Source organism: Thermobia domestica, chromosome 16 (genome assembly GCF_964235325.1).
Source record: "Thermobia domestica chromosome 16, izTheDome1.hap1.1, whole genome shotgun sequence".
NCBI classification, from domain to species: Eukaryota; Metazoa; Arthropoda; class Insecta; order Zygentoma; family Lepismatidae; genus Thermobia; species Thermobia domestica.
In genome coordinates, this window is record NC_137469.1 from 1,870,636 (window position 1) to 1,892,813 (window position 22,178).

At 35.6% G+C, this 22,178-nt stretch overlaps 1 protein-coding gene across 1 annotated transcript in view; it reads right to left on the reverse strand.

Annotated features, from left to right (window-relative positions):
• The window catches only part of LOC145672396 (pickpocket protein 28-like), a 74,444-nt gene that overhangs the window by 30,676 nt on the left and 21,590 nt on the right, over positions 1 to 22,178 (reverse strand). Inside the window, exons 2-4 of the mRNA XM_081741551.1 lie at positions 8,203 to 8,415; positions 2,416 to 2,616; positions 308 to 422 (exon numbers count right to left, since the gene is read on the reverse strand). Of these exons, the coding sequence (XP_081597677.1) occupies positions 308 to 422; positions 2,416 to 2,616; positions 8,203 to 8,402 (516 nt within the window). The 5' untranslated portion in view covers positions 8,403 to 8,415. The remainder of the gene's footprint in view (positions 1 to 307; positions 423 to 2,415; positions 2,617 to 8,202; positions 8,416 to 22,178) is intronic.

A 22,178-nucleotide genomic window follows, 5' to 3' on the forward strand; every position in this document is an offset into this window, starting at 1 on the left:
TGAAATGTTTTCAATTTTATAATAGAAAACTTAAATGCATTATGGACTGATCTGATATTTTAAGCTTGTAAATAACACAATAGGGAATCAATGACTTTTATCATGTTTCTTTCGGAATCAAATTAGGATGTATATATGGTCGTACAGGAAAATCGAGTTCTCCTTTTGGAGCGATTATTGTAAAGATACATTCTGCTTTTATATATATATCTGAAGATCTGTGTGGAGAAAATGTCTGTTTTAATACACTGCAAATAATTTTAACTTATAATTAATATATTTATTATTTAATGTTGTTCACACTCACCGCTATCAAGAAGTTATGATAATTTTCAACCGTAAAATTCACACTATTTGTTCCATTGTCTCCTGTGTTAAGAGGGCACATGCTTCGAAGCATATTACCCCAGAGAGTTGTGTCACTGACAAGTAAAGAATACAGTTAGCATATTAGTATCAACAGAAATATTTAGTTCAAGTGAAACACTTATTTGATTGAAGATAGTCTCACGTGAAGATGTGAAGAAAGACTTCAAACAAAAACATTATTTATGTGAAGAAAGAACGTTATTTTAAATGAAATAGTTGTTAGTTCCAAAAGCGACTTCTACTTCAAATACGACGAGAAGTGAAAAAGTAAAGGAACTTCTGAGAAAAGGTACACTTATTCTAATGATAAAAGAACTGAAACATATATTATTTTTCTACATAATCTCCCTGCACTTCAACGTACTTTTCACAACGTTTCACAAGTTTTTTGAATACGTCGAAAAAAAATATTTTCGGTTGCACCCGAATCAATTTTGCACCGAATCAATGGCTTCTACATCGGTTGCAAATCTTCTTCCCCTAGCGCTGTCTGTCGTGTAAGATGGAATATGCTGAACCATGACTGATATGTAAAGTATTGGTGATTTCGTCCACTGTGATTCGTCTGTTTTCTATCACCATACCCTCAACGACTTTCAAATTGTCCTCAGTCGTTGACATCGATGGCCTGCCCGATCTTTCCTCATCACATAAAGAAATTTTTCCTTGTTTGAAATGCTCTATCCATTCGTAGATCTTGCTTTGCGATCAACAGCTGTCACCATACTGTGCTTGCATTCAACGAATAATTTCCTCCTTGGTGCAGATCAACAATGGAGCTGCCATGTTTAACGGTCTGCTGCATTCCAACAACTAAAGCGGGAATAAGACTGACACGTTGCATAGAAGTGTTGCACCAAACCATAGTGCGAGAAATTGCAAACGTCCCTTTACATTTCGACTTCCCATCATAAAATACAACTGTTAATATAAAGAGTTTCTTTTACTTCAAATAAAATACATTTGTTAATTTCAAAAGAGACTTTTTCGTCAAATAAATTACAGCTATTAGTAACGAGAAAGTCTCTTGAGTGAAGATACTTTTACTCGAATAAAATATAGTTAGGTGTTACTAATGAGAGAGCTCAAATAAAAGATCTTAGTTTAAAGTGAAATTCGAACCGCAAGAGCTTTCACTGGAAATAGAACCCAGTCCCTCTTCGTCACAGACACTGTGCTGACCATCAGGGCCGGATTCAGAATTGTCTGAGAGGGGGGGGGTGCACCAATAACTACTAAAATAACCAATCACATTGAAACTCTTCAAAGTGACATGTGACAATATTCTTTACCCCTGACAACGCTGATGCATAGAACGGGAGGAAGTATTTTAAAGAGGGTAGTAAGTGTTATGCAGGAAAAAATGTTCTTCTTTCCTCCTGGCTTCTGTTACCTTCCATACTTGACAGATATTATATTATTTTGGTTGGTGAATCCTTTTTGTTTCAACCTTCTGAAAATCGACTTAAACTATTGCTTTTGCAAAGCTCTGCTTTCTTTTAAGCCCCAAAAGGAAACATGATGGCAGAAAGTTTCGGAAAGCGTTGCTATTTTCACTGCTAGCTTCTCATTTTAGATAGTGTTTATTTACAACGAAGGGGAGGTGCACGTGCCCCCCCCCTAAATCCGGCCCTGCTGATCATATATAGTTCCACAGCTAAACACTACAAAAAACTCAGACCTCTGTTGAAAAATGACGAAGTTGAATAAAATGTAAAAAGATTTGTGAAGGCTGAGCTCTTTGTTAGTGTCTGGCTGTCGAAGACAACAGGACTGGTTGCAGAAATCATTTCAGGAATATCACAATCCAATAAGGATTCCCAGGGTATATGGTAGGTGAGTTTAGTTAATCATAACAAAATATAACACAATGTATCTGTGTTAAAGTAATCTGTGCAAAATTACTTGATGCAATGATTAGATAAATGATTGAAATGTTATTTGGTATACTGATTTGAAATTTACTTGAAATATCCGTTAGGTAAATGATTATAGTGATTAGAAGCTTCCTTGAATGATTAATTCGATAAATAATTGTAAACTCACTTGATGTATTGATTATAAAACTCCAGTTTAACCTTGTTGAGATTACAAAGAGTGACGGCAGGGAACGGGATATCCCAGACTGGCCTCGAACTGGCTTCAAAGGCTACGATGACTGGGGAATCGCACCATTTGTCCCACACACGTTTTATCAGGATCACACACACGGACAGAGCACATATAAACATGACGATCCAGAATATTCTAAAATAGATAAAAACTTAGACTCAGTTTAAAGTTATTCTGCAAATATCATACATTTACAAGTAGTATTGTGTCATTATTGAAGGTGTAGGCCTGACTGTTAGAAGCATGTTTCACCATAGAACATAAAATAACAATATATGTAATCTGGTATGATCTGGTACATGGATATTTTTGTGCACCTTGCATAAAGAGATGAGGGAAAGATTCACAAAGCTTAGTGTAGAGTATTATGCTGTATGGGTCAGAAACATGGACATTACGCAAAAATGATTAAAAACAGAAGGAAACTTTCGAAATGTGAGTGTGAAGAAGAATGGATAGAATTAGCTAGGTCGAGCAGAAAACGAATGAGAGGGTGTTAGAAATGATCGAAGGAGAAAAGAACACTTTTAGATGTTATTAAGAAGAAGCAGAGAAACTAATTGGGTCATTGACTAAGAAGGAACTGTATCATGAGAGATGTGCTAGAGGGTATGGTGGCAGGAAAGAGAAGGAGAGGGTGAAGGAGACTACAATTGATGGATGATATCAAAACAAAGAAATCATACATGAAGACGAAGACGTTAGCGGAAGACCGTGGAGCATGGAAGCTTCTCAGCTGCAACAAGTGACCTGCCAATAATGCAAAATACCTATGATGATGGTGATGATTAAGGGTCATTCCATGTCAAATCACCTAGAGCAATGTGCTTCAATGTCTCAGATTCTCTTCAAAATTTATTCATAATATAAATACCAACGAATTTATGCTAAATTAAATTTTTCCGATTTTTTGGATGAGAAATGGGCCGGGGAGAAATTTTTGAAAAATATTAATTTGGCGCCAATTTCACTTTCCGCACTCAGCATCATGGAACTAAAATTACCATAACTGTCTTATTTTTCAAGTTATTCAAAAATTTGTTATTATTATTGTATTTTACATGTACGGAAATAAGTTTTGCTACAAATTACCGTTGCTCGTAAGTTTTAATTATGAAACTTTTGAAACTTTTTTTAAAGAATCATCTTACAAGTAAGTAGCATTTACATGATATGGTTAAAAAATAAAAAGGGTGCTTTTGGTATTTTTGTAATTATTATTTTTTTACGTCAGAGTGCAATTCATGAATCGCTCTGGGCCTTCTATATTTTACTGGCCAGAAAACGAAGACTTGTTGGGTACCTTTTGAAAATATCATCTGGGAAGTTCCTGTTCCATCTCTTACAAGCCAATCAGCCCGGACTTACGCAATTGAAAGCAAAATATAAAAAAAATATATCATTTCATCAGTGAAAGCAATGAGCTCTGAAATATAGGACCACATTTTGTATGTAAATCTACGTAATTCTGAGAAGTATTACCAGTATGCATGTTTATTGTTTTCATCTACGTACATTAATTAGTCTATTATTTCTTATTTTTGTTGATGGATTTTGTAATAATCACTCAACCCTTTACATTGCTAAGCCTATATTTTTCATTCACAAAACCACAAAATTATTACAAAAAAGGCCTAATTAAATGCAAACTAATCCTATAAAAAGTTACAAAAGTTTGATACTTGTAAATAATGGCACAATTGGGAAAAAAAGGAAGTCATAGTTAAAGTACAAAAATATAATATTATGGTAATACCAGAACTACACATTACACCAGTTTTATTTTTAAGCATACCTAATATTTACTAAGATGATTATTTGAAAAGGTTTTAAAGTGTGACAGTTGTCACTTCAGAGTAGAGTGGCCAAAATTTTCCGGAATCGGAAATTTCGCTAATAGGGAAAAATCCGGATTTTTTCCGAAAACAGAATTTTCCGAATTCCGAAATTATTCCGATTTTACTTTCCGGAATCCGGAAAGGAAAAAGTCCGTAATTGGCCATCACTACTTTAGAGGAAAGATATAATCTGTTAACTACAATAAAACTGTATATTTCTGTACATTTAAAATGCTAATAATAATTGGAAAAATACCAAAGCACCCCTTTTATTTTTTAACCACATCATGTATGTGCTAAAATGATTCTACAAAACGAAGCTTCAAAACTTTCATAGTTGTAACTTATGAGCAATGACACAATTTGTAACAAAACTTACTTCCGTACATGTAAAATACAAAAAATAATAATTACAAGCACAAAAATAATAATTAAAATAATAATTACTGTATATTTCGGTACATGTAAAACAAAGAACAAAAAATTACAAAAATATCAAAAGCACCCTTTTTTATTTTTTAACCATATTATGTATGTGCTAAGATGATTCTATAAAAAAATTTTGAAAGTTTTATAGTTGTAACTTACGAGCAAGACACAATTTTTAACAAAACTTACTTCCGTACATGTAAAATACAAAAAATAATAATTACAAAAATACCAAAGCACCCTTTTTTATTTTTTTAAACCATATTATATATGTGCTAAGATGATTCTATAAAAAAAATTTCGAAAGTTTCATAGTTGTAACTTTTGAGCAATGGCACAATTTGTAAAAGACTCTAAAATTTGCTTTGAATGCCAATTAATATTTAACACTGTAACATTTTCCAAGGTTTCTTAGGATCTATTGAAAGAGCAAAAATTAAGCTTTCATTTAATACCTGGATGAGTCCAATAACTTGAAAAATAAGACAGTTATGGTAATTTTAGTTCCATGATACTTAGTGCCAGAAAGTGAAATTGGCGCCAAATTCAAATTTTTCAAAAATTTCTCCCCGGCCAATTTCTCATCCAAAAAAATCGAAAAAAAATAATTTAACATAATTTCGTTGGTATTTATATACGAAAAAAAATTGAAGAGAATCTGATATATTGAAACACAGTCATGTTTTAAAATTAGGTGATTTGACATGGAATGACCCTTAATCGAACAATAAGCTTTGTTGATTTACAAAGTTTTGATTACAGTTTTAAAGCATCTTTTTTCTCTGATTTAAATTTATGAGATAGTTTGTTGTGTTTTAGACTTGATCGGTGGCGTCTCTAGTCACACAGTCACGTGCTTTTCCAAATACAAAAAATAAATAAATAAATAAATAAATAAATAAAATAAAAAAATAAAAAAAATAAATAAAATAAAATAAATAAAAATGACTATTATTGACATTTATTTTTGCATTCGAACGCAAAACAATCGAACATAGATTTTAGTTAATTTAATATTGAATCTACAACTCTGCTGTCCATGAGAGATTTGGCAGTAAGTAAGTTACAATTTCAAATATTACTTTTTGTCCACATGCTCTGGTTTATCTCTTTCTGGCTTCTCTAAGAAGTAGTATGTAATCGAATACTTTTCACAGAATCAAAGGAAAAGTTCAAATTGAAGAAATCGACTGAACAATGTTGATAATATCAATTGTTTTCCATTTCTTGAATAGTTTGAATTCTTTTTGCTGAGTAAAGATTTTAAAATTAAGTTCAATAATTCTGTTTGTAAGACATATACGGGATATATAGTTACGAAATATCAAATTCGTTGACATTTTCCTGATGTTTGTGCCTCACATCAGAATTTTAAGAATAAATTCAAAGTGAAAAAGAAAAAAAAAATCAAAGCAGAAAAGGGCTGGATATTGCGAGGAGTTCGTATCGCTACTACTATCAATGACAGTTCCTTCTTATAGAACTCTGGAGCCGCCACTGGACGTGACTGTATTTCATGTTCATCTTATGTATTTGTATATGATGTTATATAAATATAAATGAAATATCCACTGACAAGGCACTCCACAACTCTTACAAAAGATATAGTTATGTGATAGTTTCGGTACCTACCAGTATCTTCATCAGACACTTCGCTTCGTTACAATGTTAAATTCCCTAAATTTCCTATTCCTGATGAAGATGCTGGTAAGTACTGAAAATATCACGTAACGATATATTTTATGAAAGTTGTGGATTGCCTTGTTAGTGTGTATTTCACTATAGACTATTTTACGTTATTGTAAGTTTACACTTGTGTATGCGTTTGTTTAAAGCCGAATGTTGAATTTATGGATTTCTACAGTTTTCCCCACATCTCGAGATTATTCACTGTAAACATTACTCATTTCAATATAGTAATATATAATTATACGTTTTTGTATATGTCTATAAATATTAGATCTAACTTCTAATACTAATTGTTGATAGACTGTATAGCACAAGCGCTGGTTCGTTCTACAATAGTTCGGTTTAATAATACTATAAATATTTCTTACAATTCCATAGTTAAAATAAAATGCACATCAACTACACTATGGTCCTATAGCTATAAGCTGCACACACACACACACAGACAACTACTCTAGTTTCAAGATTCTACTAGACTTCTTCTTCCTTTACAGCTGACAAGTTATATTGAATTGCCATCTCTTAACAAAAATGAAACAATTTAAATAAGTCAGTTAGAATTGAATAATTACATACAAAACAAGATGAATTAAAATATCTTAGATATACTAGAACAATAGTTTTAACATTACAAGTAATAACAGTACAAGAATTTTTGGAATGATCCAAAAAATGTATCAAAAGATTACGATCTTGGCCAAGAATTAATTTTTATATCAGGGACCACAAAATTTTTGAACGGTCTCTAAATCGAGTTTTCGTATTTTTACGGAAAAAGCACATTATACTGAGTTCAGTGATAGTTTGGGTTTGGCTACATTATATACAGTTCTCCAGATATAAGGCCTACAAGATTTTTTTTATTGAAATATATTGAATCTTTTGATACATTTTTGGCTCAGGGGCCACAAAATTTTTGAAGGCATCTAAATCGAGTTTTCGTGTTTTTTACGGAATTAGCACATCATACTGAGTTCAGTGATAGTTTGCTTTAACTACACTATATGTAGTTCTCCAGATATAAGGCCTACAAAAAAAAAATGGTTGAAATATATTGGATCTTTTCATTCAAAAAAAGAAATATAAATGCAAGTAACAATATAAAAATTATTTATTCCTTTTTGTATGATTTTCAGTATGCTTTTTTATTTTATAAATTTTCTAATTACCACCTAAAAATCAAATTCTTCTCCCTTCAGTGGATGATACGCTCCATGGTGGGAATGGCGGATCTAAAAGAAAGGGAAGAATGATTGGGCATGTTACGCGACATGGAGGAATCATGCTATTAGCTATAGAGGAAATGCCAGAAAAAAAAATACCCAGAAGAAAACAGTGATTGAAATATACAGACCAAATAATACAAGATACAGGGAAGAAAAATTACAATGAAATGAAAAGTCTGTCCCAGGATAGGGAAGGGTGGAAAGTTGGCTCCGAAAGCCAATTGAGAAAATGTTGAGTCAAGACATAGAATAAGCTTTTATTTGGAATAGCCTTATTGTTTATTGTCTACATATATTATAATGTGAAATTGCATTGTTAGTGGAACATTGCTGTTCCACGTTAAAAGTATATTTCTATTTTCGAATGGGATTTTACAAAATGGATTTACTTCATTTGTTAGAACATTAAATCGAGACAATGTTTGACTCCTGTGTACAGTTGGTGTTACATTTATTTATAGAATAACATTGTTTATAATTAAACAATGGAAACGTTAACTTAAGTTTGAAATGAAATGATTATATTGCGAACTTCTTACCTTTCCGTCCAGTGAAGTCTTTCATTGCCTACGAAGTTGAGTCCATGTAGGGAAGTCTCACGGCAGAACTGATTGGTGTGTTGAAGAATTCTTCCAAGTCTTAGGTCGCATCTATGTCGTTCGACCGTCCATTCACTCTGATCTGAGTGACCGGATTTCACAGGCAGAAGTCGAGGTGGAGGAGGCGTGATTGTCTTCATCCGCTGCACCCGACTGACAAATAAAAAAGGAAAAAACTTTACTCATTCCAGTAAAGGTGCAGTTCACGTAATATGAACAAATTCCATATTTGTTGTATACGTTAAGCATTCAGAATCCAGAAAGAAACATAGGATTAGCTTGTTTACATTGAGTAATTTACCACAATGACAAACATTACAATCACAGACAAGGAATGTACAGACAATAAACTCTGTCAAAATTTGAAAAAAATGAAATGAAATCTTTGAGTTTTACGTCCCACGGTTATGCCGGTTAGGCTAAAGGAGACGGTGGTGATGAGTAATGAATGAAATGGTGGAATGAAGAAAGTGGGAGGAAACGGGAGAACCCCGAGAAAACCCACGCACACGGTGTTTGTCCACCACAAAGTTCACTTGGCGCGAGCTGGGATCGAACTAGGGACCCCATGTACCTGAGATGAACGCTCTACTAGGAATGGCCACAAAGTTCCGGTTCCGACGGAACCGGTTCGCCGAGGAACCGGTTCTTGGAGACCTGGTTTCCAGAACCGGTTCCAGACCTGGATAAAAAAACAGTTTTGGAACCGGATCTTAGGAACCGGTTCCAGACCTGGATTCGAAAACTCGGTTCAGAACTGGATCCGAAAACCCGGTTCCGGATCTTTTAGAACCGGATCCGTTCAAAACCGAAAACCGGTACCACCGGTTCCGGCCTTCCCTACGCTCTACCACTGAGCCATCGAGGCCTCTACTACAGGGTTTATCAGAGAACACACGCGTGTCAATCAATGTAAAATAAACCAACATGTTTTTGTTAAGAGAAATCGTCAGTTTCATTGAGCGAGCCTATAAAACTGGAGAATATGAGATGGCGCTGAGCCAAAGCAGTGTTTTGTTAAATCCTTTCTGTATATTCTGCCCTCGAAACCTCTCTACTATTTTCTAGTATGCCAAGACACAAACATGAAATTGTATTTAAAATATTCAAGACTCTGTACTTTGACTAAGACTTCATATCTGGAGTCGAACAGCGGAATATTCGATTAATGGACATGTTTAATCTAATACAAAATTCTTCAGAAATTGTATAAAGCTGATATTTCTGTCCGGTAACCAGATCTATCTTATCGGAGGAGCTGTCCAGGTGAGATCAGGTCTGAGAACTAGACCGAAGCATGAATGATCCTGACAAGTGTCGTGTCCCAAGTAAGGGGCAATCCAAATGAAATCGACCAATGATGGTTGCTGACAAAATTTAGTTTTTTATTAATTTTTTACCTAAGTTTGTACCACATTTAGAAAGTTGAAAACGAGTATTCATTTATTTTTTTAGCCGCGCAGGTTTTGTGGTAGCGGCCATTTTGTATAGGCGCCTGAATACATTTTGAACGTTTTAGTGCATTCCGTTAAAGACTGTAGCTTCTTAGGTTTTAAAGACAATGAGTTCAAACGAAAACCATATGAAAGATAATGGAATGGACAATATTCTATGTTCTGTGAACATTGAGACATCCTTCAGAACGTCGAGGAAAGAAGCTCTGAACATTGAGGTTGGAAACCTAGAAACTGCAATTTTGGAATGTACATTTTGAAACGAAATAAATGAGACTTACCTTCAATTCTTTGTCTACATAGAGACTAGATAACAGACAACGTTCTCAACAAGTTTCAGATCTGAGAACTATATACTTAATTTTTTTGAAATTTTTAAACATGCGAATTTTCGAAAATCGTGTATTTTCACCATCACATATCTCAGGAAAGACAGAAGTGAAAAATATCAAATTTGCACGAAACAGACGGTAGTTGTGCAGTAACAAGTAACTCAGTGACTCTTGTCATCGATCGTGGAAGCATAATACGGGAGCAAACATGGGAAAATGATAAGGTAGGGGAATGGATGGTAGTGTACGAATAGGCATGGACCCACAAGTAGCGTTTGATGTTCTTGTTTACCTCCTACCATTACCTTTTATGGACCCCAGATTTGCTGCCTGTTCTCTCCGATCGGCTTGCTGAGAATGGAAGCAGTCAAAAGTGACGTCACAGATCACCCAGTTGAAAACGGTTGATCTAACATATCCCTTCATGTATACTGGGGTATTCGTGGTTCGTGATGTGTGCGTGTTCTGTCCAAAGACAGGTTCAAGCCTCCTCACCTTATAGTAACTAGACAGGACCAGCAAAGCCAGCAGGACAGAGGTAAAGTGCTTATTTCTTTCCCCATAGTTCATAAAAGGTTGTGGCAAACCGGAAATAAAGAGTTGGGTCATGATTTTTGTTTTTCAGTTTAACGTCCCTTTGAGTAGCTAGGTTATATGAGACATGGACCTACAGCTTAACGTGAACATGAGCTCCCACCGGGAATCGAACACAGGTCTTCCACACCAAATAAAGAGGTGGAGTAGAGTAATAGATTGAGAATAAGGAATAGAAAAGCAGGGAATGGGTAGTTCTCTCTCCTGGTCTAGTGGGTAGCGTTCGGGTCCGTGTGAGAGGTCCCGGCTTCGATTCCTGGTGAAAGATCCTTGAAATTTGAACGCACATGTCTCATATAGCCTCGGTGCTGGAAAGCACGCTGAACTTCAATCCAAACAACCAAGCAAGAACTGTGTAATTATGCTTTCACTACACAGGTAGAATAATGTATTGCAAGATAGTTATTACCCATTAAAATATTTCATACCCATTTCTCGATAGATGAATGGCGCCACTATCGGTAGAATTGTTAGGTGAAGGAGATATACATTATGTGATCAAAAGTATCCGGACACCCCCAAAAACACGTTTTTCATATTTGGTGCATTGTGCTGCCACCTACTGCCAGGTACTAATTATCAGCGACCTCAGTAGTCATTAGACATCGTGAGAAAGCAGAATGGGGCCCTCCGCGGAACTCACGGACTTCGAACGTGGTCAGGTGATTGGGTGTCACTTGTGTCAGAAGTCTGTACGCGAGATTTCCACTATCCTAAACATCCCTAGGTCCACTCTGTCTGATGTGATAGTGAAGTGGAAACGTGAAGAAACACGTAGAGCACAAAAGCGTACAGGCCGACCTCGTCTGTTGACTGACAGAGACCACCGACAGTTGAAGAGGGTCGTAAAGTGTAATAGGCAGACATCTATCCAGACCATCACACAGGAATTCCAAACTGCATCAGGATCCACTGCAAGTACTATGACAGTTAGGCGTGAGGTGAGAAAACTTGGATTTCATGATCGAGCCTCTGCTCATAAGCCACACATCACGCAGGTAAATACCTCGCTTGGTGTAAGGAGCGTAAACATTGGACGATTGAACAGTGGAAAAACGTTATGTGGAGTGACGAATCACGGTACACAATGTGGCCATCCGATGGCAGGGTGTGGGTATGGCGAATGCCCGGTGAACGTCATCTGTCAGCGTGTGTTTTAAAAACATCCCTGTAATTGACTGGCCTGCGCAGAGTCCTGACTTGAATCCTATAGAACACCTTTGAGGTGTTTTGGAACGCCGACTTCGTGCCAGGTGTCACCGACCTACGTCGATACCTCTCATCACTCCAGCACTCCGTGAAGAAGGGGCTGCCATTCCCCAACAAACCACCCAGCAGCTGATTGAAAGTATGTGTGCGAGAGTGGAAGCTGTCATCAAGGCTAAGGGTGGGCCAATACCATATGAATGCCAGCAGTACCGATGGAGGGCGCCACGAACTTGTAAGTCATTTTCAGCCAGGTGTCCGGATACTTTTGATCACATAGTGTAACTTTATGAGTGACATGGTTAAGCATTATCTAGAAGAGAACTTATTATTATTATTATTATTATTATTATTATTATTATTATTATTATTATTATTATTATTATATATGCACATTTTCCGATTCTCTAGGGTTATACGCAACTTTCTGTATAGACAAAACTGGAGTCGAAGGTTTAACAGTATTGTAAACGAAACGAATTAATTATAGGTTGAATTCGGAAAATGATGATTGAAGAGATTTAAATAATTTCTCTGTAATATCTCAAAATATACAAAATGGACTTAGCAATCATCGATTCATATATTTGATATTTATTTCGTATGCTATTGTTGTTACAATATATACAGGGTGTTTCTGATGAAACGTCTAGTGCTTATAAATCATAAACGGCTGCAGATAGAAAGATGAAACGAGGAGTGAGATAGGAAAACGTCATAAGGCGCATTCAATGGAAAGTACTGTTTTTTTTCCACAGGGCCACGTATCATGGGACACTGGGGGTTACTTCAAAATTTTAAATAGGAGGAATGTATGTTATTTGTAGACTTCGGAATTTTAGGCACCAAAAAGTTTAATTTTAGGCGCCTAAAATAGGTACTAAAAATAGGAAAATAGGCGCTAAAAATTAAAAATAGGCTCTAAAAATAATAGTATAAATTATTACATACCCCTTTTTATTAACATCTTTTGTTTTCAGTGAATCAGGTGATTCATTCAGTACACAACTTGCTCATTCGTAATTTTGGAAACAGTAAATTACCAACAGTTTCTCAAAGTTTTCGACTGTCAATCTCTCTCTTTTGTCTGTAAGGATCATCTTTGCTGCCGAAAACGATCTTTCCACTGAGACAGATGTTACAGGAGCATACTTAAATTTCGATACATTTTTCATTTCCACTTCGTCGGGGATGGTTTCATCCTCTCCCATCAAAACTTTCCCTATACGAGCCAACACAAGAAATCCCTCATTCTTCTTCACTACACTTTCCCACTTACACTGCACTTTTTCCCCAACTTTCCCCGTAGCACTTTGGATTTTCTTTTCGGCTTCGTTAACTACTGACACCTGTTCACTAAGTGGCTTTCCCGTAGCTTCCAACTTAGTGATCGTCGTAGGTAAGAATGAAAAATTTGACTTGATATATACAAGATCTCTTTTGAGAATGGGATCTTTGAAAAGTTCCTTCAAAACTGAAACACTTGCAATGTTTTCCACACCAGGAAGTTCGCCAACAACACCAGCAATAGCGTCCAAGTTCTCTGCGTAATACAAAGCTGCTTCAAGCCATGTTCCCCAGCGCGTTAGGACAGGTTGTGGAGGAAGAGAAATGCCAGGCAGTTTTTCTTTAAAGACAGCGATTCTCGATGGGGCTTTGCAAAAAGTTTTTTTCATGTTAGAAATGAGGGCATTGACTTGAGGAAATTCGTTCCTGATTGTTTCAGAAATTCTATGAAAAGCATGTGCTACACAGGTAACATGGATGAGGTTGGGGTAGAAAGGTTTTAGGTTCTTAAACGCAGCAATCATGTAAGAAGCTGCATCTGTGCAAAGAAGAAGAATTTTAGAATCATCCACACCACTAGGATACAGAAGTTGCAAACTTTTGTTCACGGTGTAAGCAATTGTCTGGGCACTCACTTTCTTAATTTCCTTGCTACTTAACAAGTGAGGAGTTGAAGGTCCATCTTCATCAAGTTTTCCTACAACAACATTCACTATGTATTTATTGCATGCATCAGTAGTCTCATCGACGCCTACCCAAATGCTGGAATCGCCAATATCCTTTCTGATTGTATCAAGTGTATTGTTGTATTCAGAATCCAAACACGTTTTCCTGAGTGTTGACTCACACGGTATCGATTGCTGGCACCACTTCTGTAAAAACTGTCGGAATGTTTCATTTTGAAGTGTGTTCCATGGGATGTTGGCAGCGACAAGGGCTCTAGCAAGATCCGCATTAAATGTGTTCGCAGTTCCAGATTCAGATCCAGATCCAGAAGGCTGAGTTAACTGTGTCTGTTTCTGTTGTTTCTTCGCTTTAGATTTGGCAAGATGTCCAGCACCATCAATGTGTTGCTTTAAGTGGCACTTCTTTTCCTGAGAAACCTTAAAAAAAAAAAAAAAAACGCTTAGAAATATATTTTCAAATGCTTCTTACAAAACTAGTGAAGATGGTGGCGTTTTAACTTTAATTTCGGTTTCAAATTCTCTAATTTTCTTCGTGTACATTGCGACTAGTATTTTCAAACGGGTCAGTTCGGGTCAGCTTATTGTTGGACACCCTCAGTAACGGGTCGGGTCAGGTCAGCCTAACTCGGGTCACGAGTCTGGTATCGTTAGACCAACTCAGTTCACCAGTCGGGTCGGGTCAAACTATCTCGGGTGACCCGACTCGACCGGTGAACTGAGTTGGTCTAACGCTACCCGACCCGTGACCCGAGTTAGGCTGACCTGACCCGACCCGTTACTCGAGGGTGTCCAACCAAAAGTCGACCCGAACTGACCCGATTGAGAGCACTAATTGCGACAACTACCATCACTGTTTGCTTGCCTTTCTGGTCGTAATGTGCTTTTTTTTTTTTTTTAATCGGTGAACGTTACATTATTGATTTAAAGTTGACAAAAAGGCAAACTTGTTGGTCTACCTCGTTAAAGACCAATATACCCCAGTCCCATTTCGAATCAGAACAGATCAAATAAAAGACTAATCGATGAGCATTTTACTTCAGAATAATCCCCAATTTACAGACAGAAGCAATAAAATTGTATATCAATATCTGAGAAATAATATTTAATTTTAAGCACTGTAACTAATTTAATTTTAAGCACTATATTTTATTTAATTTCGAATGCTGACACACTCCAACTTGGCAAAAATTAAAACATAATTTGGCAATATTTTGTTTGAGATTTGGATGCCAAAATAATTGCATGAAAAATTTCAAAATATCGTCCCTTTAAAATTTTCTTTAAAACTGTAATTTACAAAATTTTTAACTGATTTGAACCAAATTTTCCCCAAAATATGATTAAAATGTTTCAGTGTGAAAATCAGTGACCTGTCAAAAATTTAAAATAAGGGCCGTTTTAAAATTTCAAAAATTCAAAATTTTTGCAACTATCAACTGACAGAAACCAAAGTTAGAACGAAAATAAAGTATTAGCAATGCCTTAGTTGAGCGTGAACATCAGCATGATACAATAAATAAAAATTGGCGTTTTTTAATTTTTTTTTTTTGGAAATGAGTTGTCTCTTGCGGCCCTGCGACAAAAGGTGTATGGATATTCTTCATCAGGAGAGAGAGAGAGAGAGAGCAATCGATTAGAATTCCTTTTTTTTTTTTATTTTTTGGCTTTGGGGAGAGAACATCAGAGACAAATTCTTCCTTTCTTAAGATCTGTCCTAAAATAAAATTATCCGCAATTGTAATTCTTGTTAGACGAGTGTCAGACTGTTCTTTTCTTGCCCCTGTGTGGAATTTATTTGTCTGTAACTATGGATGGAAATCAATAGCATCTTAAGACAATAGACAGTAGCACCTCGAGCAAAATTGATAAATAAAAAAACAAAGAGACAAACAAGTTTCTGCTTCGTAAAACAAGTTCTGAGACAATCTATGAACCTCAAACGCCGTTATTTAACTATTAACAGATCTTTTCTTTCTTTTTCGAGAAAAATAACAAAAAAAAAAAAAAAAAAAAATGGCCTTTAAACATTTTTCCTATCTTTTATGCTTTTCAAGATATTGACATTTCTAGTTTTTCTTTCAAACTGAAATCCTCGTTTTTAGATATTTTCGGGATGAAAGGATATATCCAGTTTCCTTAACTTTTTAAAGATAATCAATATTGGCATTGCACATTTCTTCTTTCAAACTTTTGGAACTGTTGGCATTTAAAAAAAATTGAATCCCGCCTTTCTTAACTTCTTTCGTATTTTTTTTTTCTTTTGAAAAACGAGATAGCAAAAATATGTTTTCTTAAGCTCCTGAAACTGTCGAGTAATTGCTGGCATTAAACATTTTTCTCCGAAAAGAGGACCCCTTTTGGAGTTACTGACACAATATGTCAACTTTAACTTACATTGTTTTTAACCTTTACCGCTTTTTTTCGGGGGGGGGGGAGTCCTTCGGAAAGAACAGAGAATGCCATGTCCGCTTTTCTCAAGATCCCCGAGAATCCCTAAAACTGTTGAATGTGTAAGTCTAGACACTTTCTTCCATTAGCACTTTCAAAACCATCGTTCATATATTTCATTTAAGCAGGCTGCTAGAAGTCTTTACATTTTAAAGATTTTCCTGTGTTACAGGATTATTTTTATGTTTTTTCTTAACTGATCTAAATTCCATGTAAATTAGATTTTCACGAGTTCAGCAGCTCAGTAACGTTGTCTCTTAAAATAGTTAACCTCCCATTGATAAAGGTTTTACTTTAGCTAGCTATACAGAAACAAGGAGGGGGGGGGGTGTACAATTGATTTAATTAAATTTATAAATTCTGTAAATAAAAATAGCTTTTCTTACCTGCTTGCTGCACAATGGACAAAAGATTATTCTTCCATCGTATGTTAGATCTGGAAATTCTTGCAACCACTGGCGAATCAAGGTACTTTTTGAAGACTTCTCCTTTGGCATTGTTGCGTATGATACAAAACTTCTTTTTAAGAATCCTCAAGATCTGTGACTGGGCTGTAAGCCGTTGAGTCCAATTGTTCATGCGTTGTAGAGACGATGTATCGTTCTTGAACTACGTGTTTAAGATAAATCACTGCACTGACCCGAAAATGATACATGGATGGATACTCCAGTCAACTGAACCGCGTCACTTCATGAATCGTTTCTGTTCGTGGACTTTGGTTTTTCCCAAATATTGAAAGCGAAGACCCGAAGAGATTCTTGCTTCAATAGAGCTGTGTGTTGATTTGTGAATGTGTGTGTGTAAACTATTGTCCAAATTCCAGAGAGCTGAACGGATCACAGAAGAGCTGAAGTGAGCCGCTACAGAAGAGAAAAGGTGGAATAGTTCCAAGAATGCAGAACGGCAGGGAGGGGAATATTGGTTACTGCGATATGCACTTAGCAATAGCTTTGGTTTTGCCCCTGGGGAAAGAGAGACAGACAGAAAGAGATAGAGATCTTTCAGTACAGTGTCTGCAGGATGCAAAGGGATGGTTTGTCTTTGTCTTTCACAAATGGGCTTGACCTTGAGCAGAAATAGCTCAACTTTTAGAAACAATTTTTTACATACAACCACCCTCTGCGTTTCACTTCTTCATACGAGTTAGACTAAAATTAGCCTCGACAAACACACTCACTCTGCCTTCAGATTTGTCAATTAAATTTCACTCAACACTAAAAAAAAAGTTTATTTAAAAAATACAGGAATTTTGTATTTTTTGCAGTTTTAGGCATTTTTAGGCCAAAACGGCCAAAATAGGCGCTAAACTCCATTTTAGGCATTTTTAGGGCACTTATAAAGTGTTTTAATAGGCTTAATTCCTCATGATTCGTAAAGATCCGAAGTATTTTTTACTTCCTATAAAGGGAACAAAATAGGCATTTGCCTTAAAATCCGAAGTCTAGTTATTTGATATAACATTAAGATCATGAAGAAACAACTTTTCTAGAAAAACAGTTTTCCATCTGGGGCACCGTTTCTGAACTGTCCACCATTTAAAATGGGTTCTTGCATAGTCAGGTAACACGTCCAGTGCTTAGAAATAATAAATGATTGAAGATAAAAAGATAAAAGAAAAAGTGAGATAGAGTATATTGAAGAGGGGGTATTGTTTTTCCCACAACGCCTTTACCATAAGATACTGGAGGTCACTTGAAAATCTTAAGTGTAAAGGTATGCCACTTGATATAACATTGAAGCAGTGTTGTCAGATGGCGGGAAAATTTCCCGCAAAACGGGAAATTCTTAGTATTGGCGGGAATGCGGGAAATTCTGGTTGGAAATGGGAAATTCTCCCAACTTTTATTCCTTTTCATGTCGTCTGTTGTCGTCTCTGACTCCTTGTCTTCATCTCTTTGTACATAGAATAATACAAGGATTAGAAGCGTTTTTGAAGGTCAAAAGAACCAGAACAGCAAGAGAGGTTTATAAACCGAACCATATGGAACTGATTTTTAATCGCGCCAATATCCATTTTCTGCGAGAAGAAAGAAGGGAGGGAAGGTTTATGGCCTTTGCTTACTATATTTTTTATGGTCAATCATTCACGGAATTTTAGGGTGAAGAGGAGAATATAATATTTGGAAGTAGCAATCACACACAAACACACAAATTTGTATATTTATCTCTATACCAAATAAATACAGATAGAAAATACTAGGATTTCCTATAATAGATTTCTCCTCCCGCAGGAAAAGATCCTACTGCTGACTGATTGTTCATAGTTATTTGATTTTAAAATGAAGTAATTCATATAGTGATTAATTAATGAGTGATATTTTTTCTTGACGGGAAATTTTGCAACCGATCGGGAAATTTCAGGGCTTTGAGCGGGAAATCTGTTATTCTGAATCTGGCAACACTGCATTGAAGAGATCAAGAAGAAAGAAACAATTTCTTGGTAACAGTTTTCTCTGCAGGTTGGCAGGCCAAGAGTTGACATTGTTAGCACTTAATCAAAGCAAGAAACATTTTAAATTTAACCAACTGAACCTGCGCTCTGTACACAGCGCATCATTCGCATACAGTATAAGCATGAATTTCCTTGTCATTCCTCACAATATTTGTACACGTCCTTTTACAGACACAAGTAAAGGATGTCTTGATAAAAATCGGCAAAGGGTACCATAAAAGGGAGATTTTTTTGATTATTTTTTTTCAATATCTCGCACCGTTTGCAAGATTAAGCCTACGTCCGGTTGCAGTTTCGTATTCATGTATGATCAGTGTTTTCTTTCTTCTTGCGTGCAGTATGTAATAAGCAAATACATTACATATACAATTAATCATAATGGCAGTGATATGTGGTGTTCATTGGGCAAAACATTCCAAACAATGCGGATTCATCTTAGACTGAAGAAATGGTTATCCTTCGTTTTTCATTACTATTTGGCCATGAAACAAACGCCTGAGAGATACAACCCCTGTATTCAACTGTGTTGTGTTGGAATGTATAATTCGTAGGATATGATGCTTTACTTTTTTTAGATTTTCAACACTTCCAGTGTACCCCTAAAAATGTAATAAAGAAATAGCGCCCATTAAAAAAAAAATATTCAATTAGAACTGAACGATCTACACAAAATTTGCAATCGATCAGTGAAAACGGAATCTTTGTAGAGCTTGTGGTTTCCGAGATGTCATTGTCAAAAGAAATGACTACAAACATATAAACTTTTCTTAACCACAAACATTATAAATATAGCATTTAATACATAAATAAGTACATCCACTTCTTTCGGTATTATGTACACTCATGTCCAAAATTATTGTCGCATGTCTATAAATATGTTGTTGTAGGAATATAATTTGATAACGAATCCACCCGGTATTTCTTACAATGTTTGTATGTGTATAATCGGCAGAGATATATATACGTGGCAAATTTTATGTCAAAAGAGCAATAAATAAGAAGAGTAAAACAAAAATAAAACTTTCTTGTCCATTTAGCAACCTTTTGTTTTACTCATTCTAATTTTTGTATTTATAATTCTTTTCCTATGAAATTTACTACAAATATAAGTTTCCCGAATATACACATAGTATCAATATTAAAAGTACCCTGCAAAATCATTATCAAATTATATTTTTACAAGAAGACAGTTATATATTAAATATATGTGACAATCATTTTGGACATGATTGTACATACAATTGATATCTGAATATCAAAGTGTTGCTTTCAAGCTTCATGATTTGTTTCCTTAATTAGAATTCACAACGTAAAAAAGGGACAGAAAGCAGCTATTTAAAATAAATAAATAAATTTCGACGGAGCCCATGCGATCGTATGTGCGAAGTAAATGGTCAGTTAATGCATTTGTATGTTCATATCAGTTTTGTTATTCTGTACTTCAGCACCCGTATTTTAATACAATATGTGTATTTATGACACTTTCGATATGCTTTACTTTACGACATACTACACGTTTTCTATTTCACTTCGCAAAATGTACTTTTTACACACAAACACAGTGCACCTGGGGCCTACTTCTCAAAAATTTTCTCAACTAAACCATCATCACGACCTATTTGGGTTTTTATACAGAATCAAAAATGAAGAAAAGGATTCCCTGATGAAGAAGTGTGTTAACCTTTAGGTGGCTTTAACAGATAAAGAGCATTGTGATTTGAGGGTTTCCAACTTCAACAACTATTGGTTTTACTCTCCCTACTACTAGATGAAAATGCTAAAAGTACCCTTGAAGTATTATAATATTTGAAGAGTAGCCAGCTGACTGAAAATATCCCTAATGTATCAATTGCACTCAGAATTGCCCACACTCTTCCCGTCAGCGTAGCTTCAGGCGAAAGGAGCTTCTCAAAATTAAAATTAATTTAAAATTATTGCAGATCTACCACGTGTTAGGGGCGCCTCGTGGGACTCGCCCTGATGTCAATTGAATTCGACATTCTTCCAAGACATTGACATAGATATCATTATCAGAGATTTTGCAGACAAAATAGCTCGGAAAGTTAGATTGCAATTGTTGTGAGCAGTGTTCGAAGTGGAAAAAAAGCAGAGGCGATATGTTTTATTTCGATTTTGACTCGACATACCGGCTATCTAAATGTTAAAATACAGTGAGGATATGGTGCCTAAAAGATTGCATTTCTACTTACATAAATAAAAACCATCAGAGAGTTTCTCTGAAGTTACGGGGGGGGGGAGGACATGGAGAGACTTTGAAAAAATAAAACATCCCCTTATGTTGCATTGTAGAGAATTATACACGAAAATGCTCCAAAACCGAGTTTTTATATTAACAATTCCTGAGGGAAAACTGCCGGACCCTCTACTCGACTAAGGGATATTCCAAATCCCCGGAAGATCCGCCTCTCTCAGCAGACAACCCCAAATTCCGCCCATACTCAAAACATGACATTTATATGCATTCAAGCAAAAAGACATACACATACATAAGAAATAAACAATTCAATATGGCACATCAAAATATAAATTGGAGACCCGGGTTCGATTCCCGGCAGGAGCTCACGTGGTTCGGATTCCACGTTAATCAGTAGGTCCACGTCTCATATAGCCTCGCTGCTGAACGGGACGATAAACTCAAAATCAACTCAAAATATAAATTAGATTAACTTCTGTGAAGACACCTCATTTTAAAAACAAAAGGTAGGAAAAAGGTAAGAAAAATGTCGGTGTCGTCAACTTAGAAATTATTTCTACATACGTGCAAAACTATTCATCAATTCCTGTGTATAAAAATGAATCTACTAAAGGTTTTTAGCATCTAATTTTCAGTGATGGTATGCCTTGATGAGTGAAAAACCAGAAGCAGTATGCCTTCATCACGGAAAAACCAGAGGCGGTATAACATACCGTCTCACTTCGACCACTGGTTGTGAGGTGCTGAAAACAAATGTATTTAAAATTGTTTAATTTGTTGCTAATTTTCAGTAATAGTGGAATTTAGCTCTTATTTAGTTTTCCTTAAAGTTTTGTTGTACTATTAGCTATCACGCCTGAGGCCAAAGGTTGCAAAATTAGGAGAACAATTTGTGTAAATTATTCTATATCTTAAGAGTCTTCATACCGGCGAAATTAAAATACCGCTAATTTTACAGTAATTATGTGATATCTTCAAATAGATAAAAGATAATCGAAATATGGAACAGGAGCGCCCTAGACAATATTATTTTGCGTGAGGTACCGTTATCACAAGTCACCTAGTGGCTTTCCGTTTTCAGCTGTTTAGAAACGCGAAAATAAATGCCGATTTTCAAAATGGCTCGAAATCGAAAGCAGATAAGTGAGTCGTGATAACGGTTTCTCATGTATAATAATATTGTCTAGGGCGCTCTTGTTCCACATTTCGATTATCTTTTATCTATTTGAAGATATTACATAA